General features: G+C 36.4%; 1 protein-coding gene across 1 annotated transcript in view; it reads left to right on the forward strand.

Moving 5' to 3' along the window:
* CFAP69 (cilia and flagella associated protein 69) overlaps positions 1 to 13,897 on the forward strand; it is a 30,351-nt gene that overhangs the window by 2,636 nt on the left and 13,818 nt on the right. The window contains exons 4-13 of the mRNA XM_075728198.1: positions 460 to 569; positions 2,534 to 2,610; positions 4,035 to 4,133; positions 6,030 to 6,179; positions 6,304 to 6,481; positions 7,507 to 7,630; positions 10,362 to 10,410; positions 10,495 to 10,616; positions 11,574 to 11,790; positions 12,653 to 12,817. Coding sequence (XP_075584313.1) covers positions 460 to 569; positions 2,534 to 2,610; positions 4,035 to 4,133; positions 6,030 to 6,179; positions 6,304 to 6,481; positions 7,507 to 7,630; positions 10,362 to 10,410; positions 10,495 to 10,616; positions 11,574 to 11,790; positions 12,653 to 12,817 — 1,291 coding nt within the window. The remainder of the gene's footprint in view (positions 1 to 459; positions 570 to 2,533; positions 2,611 to 4,034; positions 4,134 to 6,029; positions 6,180 to 6,303; positions 6,482 to 7,506; positions 7,631 to 10,361; positions 10,411 to 10,494; positions 10,617 to 11,573; positions 11,791 to 12,652; positions 12,818 to 13,897) is intronic.

Below are 13,897 nucleotides of genomic sequence, written 5' to 3' on the forward strand. Positions count from 1 at the left end.
GATTTGTTCAGTTTTGATCTTGTGCCTCTACCCTAAATCAGATAATCTCAATATCTGTTTGGGTCCAGACTTTCAAACTTTAGTTAGTCACTTGGGACTAGAGTAGGAAAGAATTTCAATACCTCAAGGCTGTCTCAGAATTTAGATAGGTAAATCTGACACCATGATGTAAAAACTTTTCACCCTATATTTTTAGATATTCAGTGCTGAACTTCCAGTGAGTTCAGCTGGTAAGAATGCTAAATCATATTTGCAAGAGTTGTACTTCTGTAAAGGAAGGGCTGCTTCGGAAAGGGTAAGTATTGACTAATATGCTTCATTTTAGACATCTAACTTTGAAAGCATTGGCCTTGTTTTTTCTTGGTTATGTCTTTGAAGTATGATGAATACAGTTTTCAACTTTTTCTTCTGATTCATAGCAGTACAAACAATCTGATTTCCTTCACTTGAAATTAAAAGCCCCTTAAGGATTTAGCACAAGTAATTGAAATTCTTAACCTCTGTGCAGAAAAAATGAATGAACAAGAAGCTTTCACTGAGCCTTTATGTGAACTTATTAAATTATGTGGGTAAGTACTTCAGCCCTTCTTTTAGAGATTTAAACACTGCTTATTAACGTGTTCATACATTTTCTAAGACAACTGACATATCTGTACAGCATCTATCTACAAGACATCTATTATATCACTCTTCCTTTTGATGAACTATGTTTTCCTTGAGTCCAATTTCTGTTGGCATGAAGGAGGGACCCATTTTAGCAGTTCAGTATCTGTGGAGCTATGTATTACATCATTCAAAACTGTATTGTAATTGGCCTCAGCTTGCTTGGAAGCAAGATTCCCCAAGGTGTCTTACTGCCTACAGTAAGTTGTTCTGGGACTGCTGGCCTCAAAAGATTCAGCAGCTAGGTCCTGCTGAGGTACATTTTACTGTTTCAAACAAGCTCTCTTAAGTGAGTTTAAAAACCTGAGGTGACACAATGACACTTTAATACCTGAAGGTAAGCTTTACAAAATGGCAAACGATACTGCAGAAGAACCACAACAATTGGAGGATTTGGGATTTATAATTAATTTAAAAACATATTGCATGAACATATTGGGCATCTTCATTGTCATACTGTACTTTAAATTATTTGTAGACTAGAATTTAGGTGTTATCCACACTTGTCAGTAGTTTTCTCCTCAATAATTTAATGAAGTTACTTATGGAATGCTTGTAACTACAGTTACTCCTGTATTTAATTGCAATTGGAGAGAATAAGGAAGAGAAAAATGATGGCAGACAGAAAATGAGTCACGTAGTAAACCAAATATTCAAATAGTTGAGAGGATGCTGTGTAAAAACCTGTTAGGTTTAATAGACGTAGAACTTCTAATCTGAATCTTTTAGTTCCCTGAGCACCATCAGTTGTACTGCTTTCCTTTGCTGCCACACAGTGGAGAATGAGAAAGTACATCACAAAGTTTCATTTTCTTCGGTGTTTGGCCAAAGCGTGACAAAACTGAGAATGAGTGTTATAAAGTCGATAAAATGTAGTTGTGAGTAAGACTTTTCGTCTCTCACAGCAGCTCAGCAATACTCGTGGTTTCTGCAATGAATATATTTTGGAAGATTGCACCCTTGGGTTTTGCTTTCATTTCTGTACTATGGAAATTCCCCCACAATTCACTACTACTTCATATGACAAAGAGAAGCCTATAACTAGAGGGAGGGGCTGTTATTTAAAATTTCTTTTCAGATACTAGAACTCCTGTAGTAAAATTTTCCACTCTTTCATAACTGCTTCTGTTTACCTGTCTTCTTCCCACACTTCAGTGTCTATTTCAACTTCCCCCCCCCCCTCCCCTTTTATTCCATTATTTACTGTCTCCTTCCTTTTTCTCTGGCTGTGTTTGCAGAGGTAAACCTACTGAAAAGCTGCTTCTATACTGTGAGCTGCAGAGACCTTAGCATAACATTGTAATGTTAACTGTTAGAGAATTTTTAGTACTTACACATTTATGTCATATCTGAGTATTTTTCAAATGCTATTGAATATTTCTTAATACCCCATTTTAAAAAATAAATCTGTCATTGGGCTATTTCAAGTCAATTTATTGGTTTTATTTTTATCTGTTTCAAGAGGTCTTGCCCAGGGATATGATCCTTTTTTTCCACCTCTGCATGTGTCTATGCATAGTCTAGCTCTGCAATAGCTTGATAGTGCCTAGGTTCCAGGATTGAATCTTCCACATTTAAATGACATTTTTTTATCCAGTATTTCTTATTGCATCAGATATGAATTATGAAAATATTATCTATGAACATGTACCACTAATTGCCAAAATGTAATTGCCAGATTACGGAACTGGAACGTTCAGTGTAGAATCAGCATTGCAAAGAATGTATTTGTCCTGGAAAAAGCATCCTTATTTGCAAAAAAATGTCAAGGAAGAAAAAGAAGCTATTGAGCTTTTCTGGTGACTTGATTAAAGTGTTCTTCTGCAGTGTTTTAAGCATAGTTGTAATATTTTTTAATTTCATTTTGCAGGTTACCATTTCAAAAAAAGAAATTATCTGATGAAGTAAGCTATTCCGTGGCAGTTTCAAAATCCATTGCACAGCTGGGTGAGTGTGAACTGGTATGCTACAATAAAATTATTATTATGCCATAATAAGATTAACTGTATTATTAGCACAATTTTAATTTTTTGTTACCTCTTTAGTAAATGTAAGTAATTTCGTTCAATTATTCATTCAGTCCTCTGTGCTTTTCAGTATTAGAAACCATTCTTATTTTGCTGTGCAGCTAACCTGCAGATTAGCTAGCAGAATTACCTATTTGCCAATGTCAGAAGCTACATGAGATAACTTTATCAGTGCAGCTGAAGAACTAAACCTGTCTATAGCCTGTTCCATTTCATTTTGCACTGAGAAATTGGTGTATTACTATAAACACTGAAGCCCTGGATAAGGGGAACACGTATCCTTCCTGCTTTTTTGAAACCAAATGGAAGAAATAAGTGAGAAACAGTAACTCCTGACTCCCAGCTCAAACTTTCAAAACCCAAAAGCCTGAGGCCTATCACCTACAAAGGCAAAATACAAGTCAGTTCAGTGCCACGTCTTACTAGGAGTAGCAGTTTCTGACTTCAGCCTCCTGCTGCATCTCAGCCATGAGCTTCTGCATCTTTCAGAAATCGGTTTTAAGAGAGCTGTTGGGGAAAAGGTGTCAAAGTCATGTCTTAATGTCTCTGGACCTCTTAGTACCAAAATGTCTTTTTATGACCTTGCATGTCACATTTGTGATTTTCAAAGAAAATACTGCAAGCACTGTAGGTAAAAAGGATCCAGAATAGAGCAGAAGTGATACATCACCTCACTTCATGGTAACATTTGAATAGTAAAAAGGTAGCACAATCAGTGTATCACACATGAAAAAAAGATTATCCTTGAAATGGGTGAGAAAAGAAATGTTTTTAGAAGTCTTTATTTTCACAGGTCCAAGTAGATAGCAAAATGGCCCCCTGGTTTCAGATAGTTCCAGATTCTCTTTAGAGTAGCATGTCCAAAAAGACGCTAAAATCTAAAAGATTGTTTATATTATCCATGTTAGGCACTGGTAGCTCTCAATGGAATTCTCTTTATGTTGTGGAAAAGGATCTCTTTTTGTGCTCCCTTTATGTCATATCATGTCTGCTAGAAGAAGGGTTTCTGACATGGTAATGATGACAACAGCCTAGTGTAGTAGCTTTCTTCTGAATTCCACAACTTCCAGATAACATCCAGTCTCTTAGAAGGGTCTGTAGCCATAAAGCAGAGGAGGTCACTTTTTGATTAACCTCATGCTACTCCTCCAAGACCCCTTTGTCTTCTTCAGTGTGGGAGTCCCTGTCCTTTGAGTATTTTATAATCAAACTTTGCATGAAATGACAGATTTGTAGGGGGTATGACCAAAGGAAACACTAAATACTGTAAATAGAAGTGTTAAGATCACTTTCTAAAAAAATTTTCAACTTTGTAAATGGCGTTTTTTTTTCTGTTTCTGACAGGTTATTTGATGAGGGTGCCAAGCTCTCAAGTTAGAATACAAATCTGTAAGTGTATTGTTAGCTTTTATAATATGGAGCCACCAAGAAAACTACTTTCAGGTAAAGCACAGGATTTTCAAGCGTCACAAGAAATTGAGTGTTTATGATCCCACCTACTTTGAAATGGCTCTTTTAATTAGCTATGGATTAATTTTTCTTTATAACTATCAGTACTGTATCTCATATATTAAATATATAGCATTGGCAAATGTGCAATTAATAGGTTTTTATAGAAATGCATACTCAAAATCTGAAATTAGTTCATCAATGTACCAGGAATTAATTATTATACTTATGGGATTAGGATTAAATAGTATCCAGAAAACGTGAAGTGGTCACAAGTTCTCTGAAACGTGGATAATGGAGGAAGAAAGACTAGTTAGGATCAGAATTATAAGAAGGTAAATGTAATTTTCAACTTTATAGGCTGGAGAGAAGCAGCCCTGGTTTCACTTGTGTTGCTTGTGAGGGATAGATCTGAGCACATCTAAATTTGATTGAGTTCATATTATATGGACACATTTGAGCCTAGGCTTTGAATAGATTTTGTGACTTTTCTCTGCAGAAAGAGGCTGATGATGCCTGCATATGAGCTCAGGCATGATCCTCTGGTATTATGGATAGGCATGCAAACTGTCATCAGAATCCACTACTATTTATTCCTTTGGCCCTTATGATGGTGCCAGAGGCTGTTATCAGGCAAAGTCAGTCATGGTTCCCCTCCTAGAGGGGCACATGATCACTATCTAGTGATTTAGAGGCAGCCAAGCTACAGATGAACGTTGTCACAGTGTGGATCCAGAGTGCAGGTGAGGGAGCATGCTGTATTTCAGCGTGTTCCCTTGCTGTGTTCCTACAGCATGTCACTAGTTCCTGTGCCCTCTTGCTAGTTTTCATTTATTTTAGGAGGCCTAAAGAAGCTGAGCTGCAGCAGCCCTCACAAGATTGTAGAAATATGAAAGCGTGTAAATCTGTTTTTACCTTACATGCAAGACTCAAATCCTGCAAGCAGCTATGGGTGCATTTAGTTGTATATCTGTAAATAGTTCCATCAAGATCGGTGAGTGTTAAATACTGAGAGATTTTATTCTTCTCTTCCAGATTTAGAAAAAAAAGATATGTTATCTCAAAAATGGAGAATGTATTTCAGTCTGATTTTTTTAAGTCAAATTCTTCATCTCTAAGCTTATATGTAAATCTTGCCAATGTTGGATCCTGCAGAGTTCTCTTACCTATAAAGTAATACCAACTTAGAGCCTATCCAAGTTTATGCTTGGTTAAAACTTGTTTCACCATGTGCATTATCTGCATTTATCAATCCTGTATTTCATGTCATTTGAGATAAATATTTTTTAAGCTATTTAAGATAAACTTTTATGTGTTAGCATATAGAAATATAAATGTCTTTTCTCAATGCTTCCCCTTCCCCTGTAATTCAGTAGTGAAATATGGATTTGCATATGCATGGACAAAAGTAAAAACAGGGACGCATTAGAAAGTCAAGCTTATAAATCAAAGGTTGGATTCACATATTTTAAATAATACGATAATAGAAGGCATTAATTCTCTAGTGAACAAGCTACAGAAAAGGACTAGGTCCTGCACCATCAATTTACTGTGTTACCTGAAGAAGGTTTTTCACCTTTCTGTAACCCTGCTTGTTCTTTCACTCTGTAAATTCTAGGAAGCAATTAATTTTTTTATGTAGCATTTTAGTCTTCTTGAGGGTAAGTCTGTTGGCTATGCTTTAGGCACTATTAATACTCAGATATAACAAAAGCAGCTCTTGTTTATTAGATTTTTTTTTCAATTGGTTTTAGGACTAAGGAAATACGATACTTGGTTGTCAATCCTTTCTTGAGAAAGGAAGAATATATTTTATTGGAGTAATAAATATTGGAGTAACCAATATTCTGAGTATTTACTGCATTATAACTAAAGCTATTGTATGTGCAGGTTACCAGCCAACAAGTGCAAACTATAAAATTCAGATGGCTGAATTAGGAGGATTAGCAGAAACTCTCGTTTTGTCACTAGCACTAGTTGAAAATCAACTTACTGAGAAGTTGTGGGTACTTAAAGCTCTCCAGCATCTCTCCAGCTCTGGTTAGTACAAACTGTTCTTTCAATAATCTCATTACCTCTGGTCTTAGATCATTTGTTCTCTGAACATGCCTAAAATAATTACTGACCTACAGGGAATTAATTATTCAGATTTTCATAATTTCAGGAGTAAATTGCAGACTTATGATGAAGGCCCAAGCAGCCAGCAGACTCTGTTTGTATCTAAATGGTGTTGATCCCTCAGGACAGCTGGTGTTCCGCTCCTCAGAAATCCTATGGAACCTGTTAGAAAACACCTCAAAAGAAGAAGTTGTTAATCAGCTCAGTAGCTTGGAATGTGTACAGTAAGTGCAGGGAAGCATTTTATGAATTAATATTGTAATTTTGGAGACATCTAAAGCATTGCTATTGTGTAGCATTTTGTTTGAAATGAATAGAGAGAAAATACAGGGAATGGAGATCTCTCATTAAGTCCTTATTAAGTTTTCAGTATTAACACATCTGATTCCCCAAAATGGAAGCACTACTGCATCAGACCTCATAGCCAAGCAGCCCATGATTTAGACCCCTCAGGCATCTGTTTCTGTTTCAGCTAGTTAGCTAGCACTGTGGCCTGTGAGATTCCAGGAAATTATGCATGATCCAAGAGGTGCCTGCCAGGTAGCTTACGAACTCAGTGGCCAGAGTCCAGCTAAAAGCACATCCAGTCGACTTCAAAACTATTTCATTGCCAAGCCTTTCTTTATTTCATGAACACAGCGATCCACCACCAGTTGTTTCTGTTACAGGGCAAGAAGGGGATCAAGGTGCTCTGCTGCATAGTGCAGGAGATGTAGCTTATCTATTGCTTTGTATGATGAAGAAGTTAATTGCACCATTTTCAAGCTCATGTTAGTCTCAGTAGGCCAGTATTACTGCACTGTTGAAATGCTTATGTTATAAAATCAGTTGGAAATTCTATGCTATGATATACAAGGCTTTGTTCTAGATTCTCTGCTGGAGTAAATAACAGGTTCTCCCTTTAGTGAGTTACACTGTTTTAACTATTTAGGATTAGACTATTTCTTCTCAATAATCATTCAACAACATCCAGTTCCATGCTTGAGTAAATATTGTGTCTATTAATTAATTATAATACATACAGTGGAAGGTGCAATTTGTAATACATGCATATTGCGTATATGCTTAAATTGGATGTCTAGTGGTACACGTAAGAATCCATTTCATAATAAAGTTTTAAGTTATTTCTCTTGCAGTTAAACCCTAAAGCTTTGAAAAGTATGATGCTGAATGAGGATTCATATACCTAGAACTGTCTGAAATTAGAATATGAAAAGACAAGGTAAAATGCATTTCACTTTCTTTTAAGTGCTTTGAAAGAAGTATTTGTAGACCTTCTCATGCATGGTTTCCGGCATTATGATCGTCAGCTACGGAATGACCTCTTGGTGATTGCCACATTGCTAGCTGAAAACCCTGCTGCACCTATGATTGTAAGTATTTATAGTTATATTCTGGAGACCAATAACTTCTCCCTTGCTATTATATACTCAGTATTTTTCCCCATTAGGGTTCTAATATTTATTCTACTCTGTCTCCAGTGCTTTTCTTTTTCTTAGATTTGCTGAGCAAGAAACCATTTTTCTTTCTGCAATTTCCTTTACCTCAAAGAGACTTCAAATCTGTAGGTCTGTAGCCTGGAGTACTAGCATCAACTTTATTTAATACTTAGAAAATTACACTAATGCTATTCGTGTGTAAAAGTTAATGTTAACTCCTGTATTCTTGTACAGATTCTCAGATGTTACATTCTGTTACAATGAGTTTTGCACTAAATCTCATTTGTTGTTTGAAGATGTAGGAGTACAGGCTATATTCAGATGGCCCAAATTCAAATGAAGTATCTGTGCCTCATAACCAGGAAGAAGAAGGGTCCACCAAAAGTGAGCTCAGAAGTGCTAAATAAGATGTTGAGAAAATAGTTACTTAGATCCAGTTAATAAGAGGCACATAAATTCTTTCTAAGACTAGGTCACATAAATGTAGTCCAGAATGCACTATCATGACTTGCCTAAAAAGTGGGTGACTCATTCTTCTGTAATATTCCAGAATTTTTATGAGGAAACTGCAGAGAAGTTAACTTGTTATAGATGTTAATATTCTTTTACTCTCTTGTTTTACAGTTGAGATTTAGAACTTGTGACATATCTGCCTTGTAGATAATACCAGAGAAATTTTCATCAGAATGTTCTCTTTTTTCTTAAAATACTATCCAAGCAACTTCAGAAAACTCAGTCTTGTATTTAACATAGTTCAGAAATCAGCCCAGGAATCTGAGCCTTTGGAAAGGCAAATAATTTTCTCACCACAATGAAGTTGTGACATAAATACCGAATAATTAAGCAATCAAATTCCTGGCTGTTCAGGAATGGATTACTTTCAGGCAATTAATTTCTCAACTTGAGTAGAAGTTTCCCAATTGGCTGTATTACTAAATAGATTTTATAGTCTGTAATGAATTTTACAGATTTTTCATTCAAGCTTTCCATTTTATCACTAACCATTATGAAATGTCTGTTATACTATTGCAGCAACCTATTTGATGTCTGAAATATTCAAATTGTTTATCTGGCTGTAGAAACAGGGCAGTTTTTTCCTACAGGATAAATAACCAGGACACATATTTTTAATTCCTTATACTACAAGGAAGAAAAATTGTTTCAATGCAAGGAAAAAACGAAAATGTTTTAATTTAGATTCTGTATTTTCAACCTCCCTACAGATTTTACTTCAATTTATGGTGATAAGGTACAAGGTATAAATATCGGGTAGACAAAAACATTAACATTACCATTGAATCCTGCCTTGTAGATAATACCAGAGAAATTTTCATCAGAATGTTCTCTTTTTTCTTAAAATACTATCCAAGCAACTTCAGAAAACTCAGTCTTGTATTTAACATAGTTCAGAAATCAGCCCAGGAATCTGAGCCTTTGGAAAGGCAAATAATTTTCTCACCACAAGTAAACTGGAAAATATATGTAAAGTAGAGCTTATAATGATATTAATTATGATTATCTGTGTGTTAGAACAAAACTGTCTGTTTGGTAACTGCTTACTGATTTCTGTCAGAATTTAGTACTACATTAGTCAGCAAGGAGAAAACATTAGTAACTTTTAATGTTTTTTATTTAACCACTTTGCAATGGCATTGCACAGAGAATATAGATACCATAGAGACAAAAGCTAATAGGCAATATAGTTGTGTACTTCAATATTTTCTTTAAAATTACTTATGCAATATTTTTCTGATCGTTAAAATCATTTGGGTGTATGCTAACTTCCAGAGCTATGCCGAACAAACCTGAGCCCAGCTTTTTGGGGATGCATCTAAAAAGCTGCTGCAAAACTAATAGAACAGCTTGATTCTGAAGGAATGTCTGTGTAGTGTTCTGTGAGCTCTGCTCCTGTTGGGAGCTGGTGGAAAGCTCTGTGGTGGCTTTGCCGGAGTACTGAGGCCAAGCTAATGTATTTTCTTGCTGAAAAGGAGCAGTGTCCTGGTAACCATGGCTTCTAATCACCTCAGAAGCAAAGCTCTTTTGCCTCTAGTGTGCTGCGTAGACACCCCCTGGCCTTGGTCCTATCCGTAGGTACATTAGACGTAATTGTCCTTCTGTTAGCTCTCTAGGAGCTGTGAATCACAAGATTTTATTTTCTGAATTTTTAATATGTAATATTTGTAAATGCACATTGCTCATACATGCAGTTTTCATGTGCTTACTTGTAAAAGCACTGAAGTTGAATGTAAGTGTATTAGCACACAGAACTGAAGGCACAAAATCGTATGTACTAATGACCCTGATGTATAAACTTACACATGCACAAATGCATTTTAAAAACCAGAACTCTAACAGTACTGAGAATATGATTTTCTTGTGTGGTAGGTTATAGTAGTGAATACAGGTGTTTGGGACTTTCTCATACAAGTTCAGACTTGTACTGAATGAGACATGGGTTTAGCTAATTGTACCCTTAGGACTGTAGTTAGTTAGCATCATACAGTGTCCAAATGTTTGATCTCTTCTTTGATAAAATTCTGTTTATTCTGCCATAGGATACATTAAACTCTGTTCTGAAGAAAAAAGCAAAACTAAAATTAAATCATAACTCTTAATTTCACTGCAATTTAATTTAATTAATGTATGTTTTTTGAATGCCTGTTAGGAAAGTGGATTTGCAAAGCTGTTAATAGTACTTGCAACATTTACTGAAGGTAAGAGATTTCATACTGCATAATTACACTATTTTTACTGTTAATGATGATCTTTTTGTAACTTATCTACAATTTCCTTCATAGTTAAAATTCCCAATCCCTTGGTAAAAGGTCTTAAACTTACCTATTCTTATGAGGACTTCGAGCTGAAGAAGTTACTATTTAATGTAATAGGAGTCTTATCTAAAGACCCATGTGCTGTACAGGTAAGTTGTAACAGAACAGAAGATACAATAAGTGGAAAAAAAAAAAAAAAAAGGTCAAAAGAATCACAGGAATATTATTGCTGGAGTGGGTCCAGAAGAGGGCCACCAAAATGATCCAAGGGCTGGAGCACCTCTCCTACGAGGACAAGCTGAGAGAGTTGGGATTGTTCAGCCTGGAGAAGAGAAGGCTGCGAGGAGACCTTATTGCAGCCTTTCAGTACTTAAAGGAGGCCTATAGGAAAGATGGGGACAATCTTTTTAATAAGGCCTGTTGTAACAGGACAAGGAATAACGGATTTAAACTAAAGAAGAATAGATTTAGACTGGATATAAGGAAGAAATTTTTTACATTGAGGGTGGTCAAGCACTGGAACGGGTTGCCTGGAGGGGTAGTGGAGGCCCCATCCCTGGCAACATTCAAGGTCAGGTTGGACGGGGCTCTGAGCAACCTGATCTGGTTAAAGCTGTCCCTGCTCACTGCAGGGGGGTTGGGCTAGATGGCCTCTAAAGGTCCCTTCCAACCCAAAGCATTCTATGATTCTGTGATTCTATTTAGCCATCCATCCCGCATAGTCCAGTAGACTGAAAGCAGCTATTCTCCAAGAATTCATACATAGCTTCAGACCAAGTCCTGCTGTTTGAAAGCAGCATACAATTTCTGTTTTAGAAAAGTTACAAACCTAGACCATGCTAGGAAAATTAGCTGACAAGTGACTGCAAAGCATTACTGAAATACACGTGAAGAACATAATGAAGTTTAACAAACCACAGTCTGTGGGAATGCTACAGAATATAAGCAGAGTTTGTCTGTACTTGTAGCATTCATGACGTACTTTCTCAGCAAAAAATAATTTTCTTAGTGTAGGACAGATAAAGTTGAGTCATTGCTTCAGATTTTTCTTATTTGCATATGAAACCTGTAAGCTGTCTCTCTTTCTCTTTGTCTTGACTCTGCAGCTTCTCAGTGAAAATGATGTGATGCCAGCTTTGCTTTATTATGTAAAACCAAATCAAAAGCCTGGATTTCATGACTGGTCTGCTGCCCACTATGAGGAATTACAGCTTCATGCAATTGCTATTTTAGCTTCAGTGGCTCCCTTGATAGTAGATAAATATTTGTCCTGCCAAGCAAATACTCTTCTCCTTCTGTTTCTGGAATGGTGTATAGGCCAAGGTCAGTAGGTGCTCATGGCTTTCATACACAGTAACCTCAAAACACAACTCAGCTGAACTTACTTTCTTTGACAGGAAGGAAAAATGTAAAACTCGTGAAGTCAGAATGATTCTTTTTCAATAGGTCACTTGGGAAACTAATGTTTCTACAAAAAAGGACTGTGATTTTTTTTTTCTACTGAAGGATAAGCTGGTGCCCCATTCCTTGTGTACTGCTATATTGATATTCCTTCAGTTGTGTGGGCAGCCACACATCTCTACTGCCCATGTTTGAAGCGAGTCAGATACACTTACTGTGGCAAGAAGTCCAACTTGCCATGAGGCAGGATGCGTTAACTCAAACTTAGAGCTGTACAGGGTAAGGCAGCTTCCAGACTAAAGCTGGCTTGTGGCCATCAGCTGAGATTATGGGCTAAACAAAAAGATAACTAACTGCACCCAATTTCATGGGCTGGTTTTCTGGGGATGGATAGTTTTCATCATAAAATTGGTATAATTTTCCTAGGAAGAATTTTTCATTTGGGTCTAATGGAGATCAAAAGGTTGATATTACATGTCATGCTAGAGAAGATATTTTGAATTTTGGAGACTGCTCATTAACATCGTAAGGTTAAAAACATTGTAATAATTTTAGATGTTCACCAAAATCATACCTTTCTTAGGAATGTAGAAGGTATAGCCCTACACAGAAAGGCTTACTACTAGATCGTTTTAAGCAAGAAGCCTTTCTAGCATTAAGGGATTTTTGTTTGTTTGTTTTTAGCTTACACTGATAAGCCTTTTTTTTTCCTTTTCCTGAGCACATTATTATTCTGAGCATACACTGTCTGCCAAAAAAAATATTCATTGTGATTGCTCCACAGATCCTTTCTTTGGTCAAGGTAACAGTTTCCATGGAACAGGTGGTCGTGGCACCAAACTTGCACAAATGCGCTACAGCCTGAGAGTGCTGAGATCGGTTGTGTCCCTTTATGATGATGCTGTGAACCTTAATTTGTGTGACCAGGGAGCAATTAGCCAGCTACTGGGTAAAGCACAATTTGTATTGCTGTACTTAAATTTGTACGTTTCTGTTGACACTAAGAATGTTCCTGCTTTTTTGAGTGCTGTGGTTTTAGTGTGTTACTCCTTTGACTGCTGAAAAACTAAAAAACCTAAAAAATTAATCCAAGATGTAATTGATTTGATTTTGAAGTTTGTTGCACTTCAACACACAGAATTGAATGAATTAAGCAAAACAGCTGTAAAAGCCTAGGGGTTTAATTTCAGAGTGAAAGCTGCCCCTTCTCCCTTTATTATACTGCATTTGTTATGTCTTATTTTCATGGTGGTAGCCCCTAGGAACTCCAGCCATGATTTTTGTTCTACCTAAGTCTATTGTGGTGTCACTTTCCACAACTCCTCTTTAGAGTAAAAGAAAATTAATAACAATGTACTTTCATATGAATAACATTATAAGTAATAAAAGCAGAGTAAAACTGTTTAACCACCACTCGTACAATTTTAGAGCATTTTCTTGTTCAATAACACATACCTACTGTTACATTTGGTTTTAAGTTCCAATACATACTGGTTTAAGTTCTTTTCTTACAATAATAAAAAGTTTCCAGTACTCTGTCAGAGTCATACTGGAAGAAACAAAATAGGTAAGATCCTTTGGAATTCAAAGAGTATATTCTAATAGAAAGCCTAGAAATAAAAGATTTTGTATGCTCAGTTGAAGGCTGAACTCCAGTGAAGACTCTGTGGAAGCTTACAGATTTTAGTGAAAGCAAAATTAACACTAAACCTTACATACCGGATTCAAGTGACTTTTCTTACTTTGGGGGAGTTTTGTGTCTGAATGTCGTCTTTCACATAGTGGTTCCAAGGCTGATTTTCTCAGCAGTGGTGGTATTTTAGGTCTCTCCTACATTTCCACTGTCAGTATAAATGTTGGTGAGGCTGTACAGTAGAGCAAATCAGTAAGTAAAGTTACTTTTTCTAAGTGCCTAAAAAGTGCCTTTTTCTAAGATTCAGGTCAGTTCCCTGAATTCATTGCACTGGCATAATACAAGGAGCAGCACAGAGACTGAGCAAAGAATAAGTCAGTGCCAGCTGCTATCATT

Source organism: Pelecanus crispus, chromosome 2, assembly GCF_030463565.1.
Source record: "Pelecanus crispus isolate bPelCri1 chromosome 2, bPelCri1.pri, whole genome shotgun sequence".
In the NCBI taxonomy this organism is placed as follows: domain Eukaryota; kingdom Metazoa; phylum Chordata; class Aves; order Pelecaniformes; family Pelecanidae; genus Pelecanus; species Pelecanus crispus.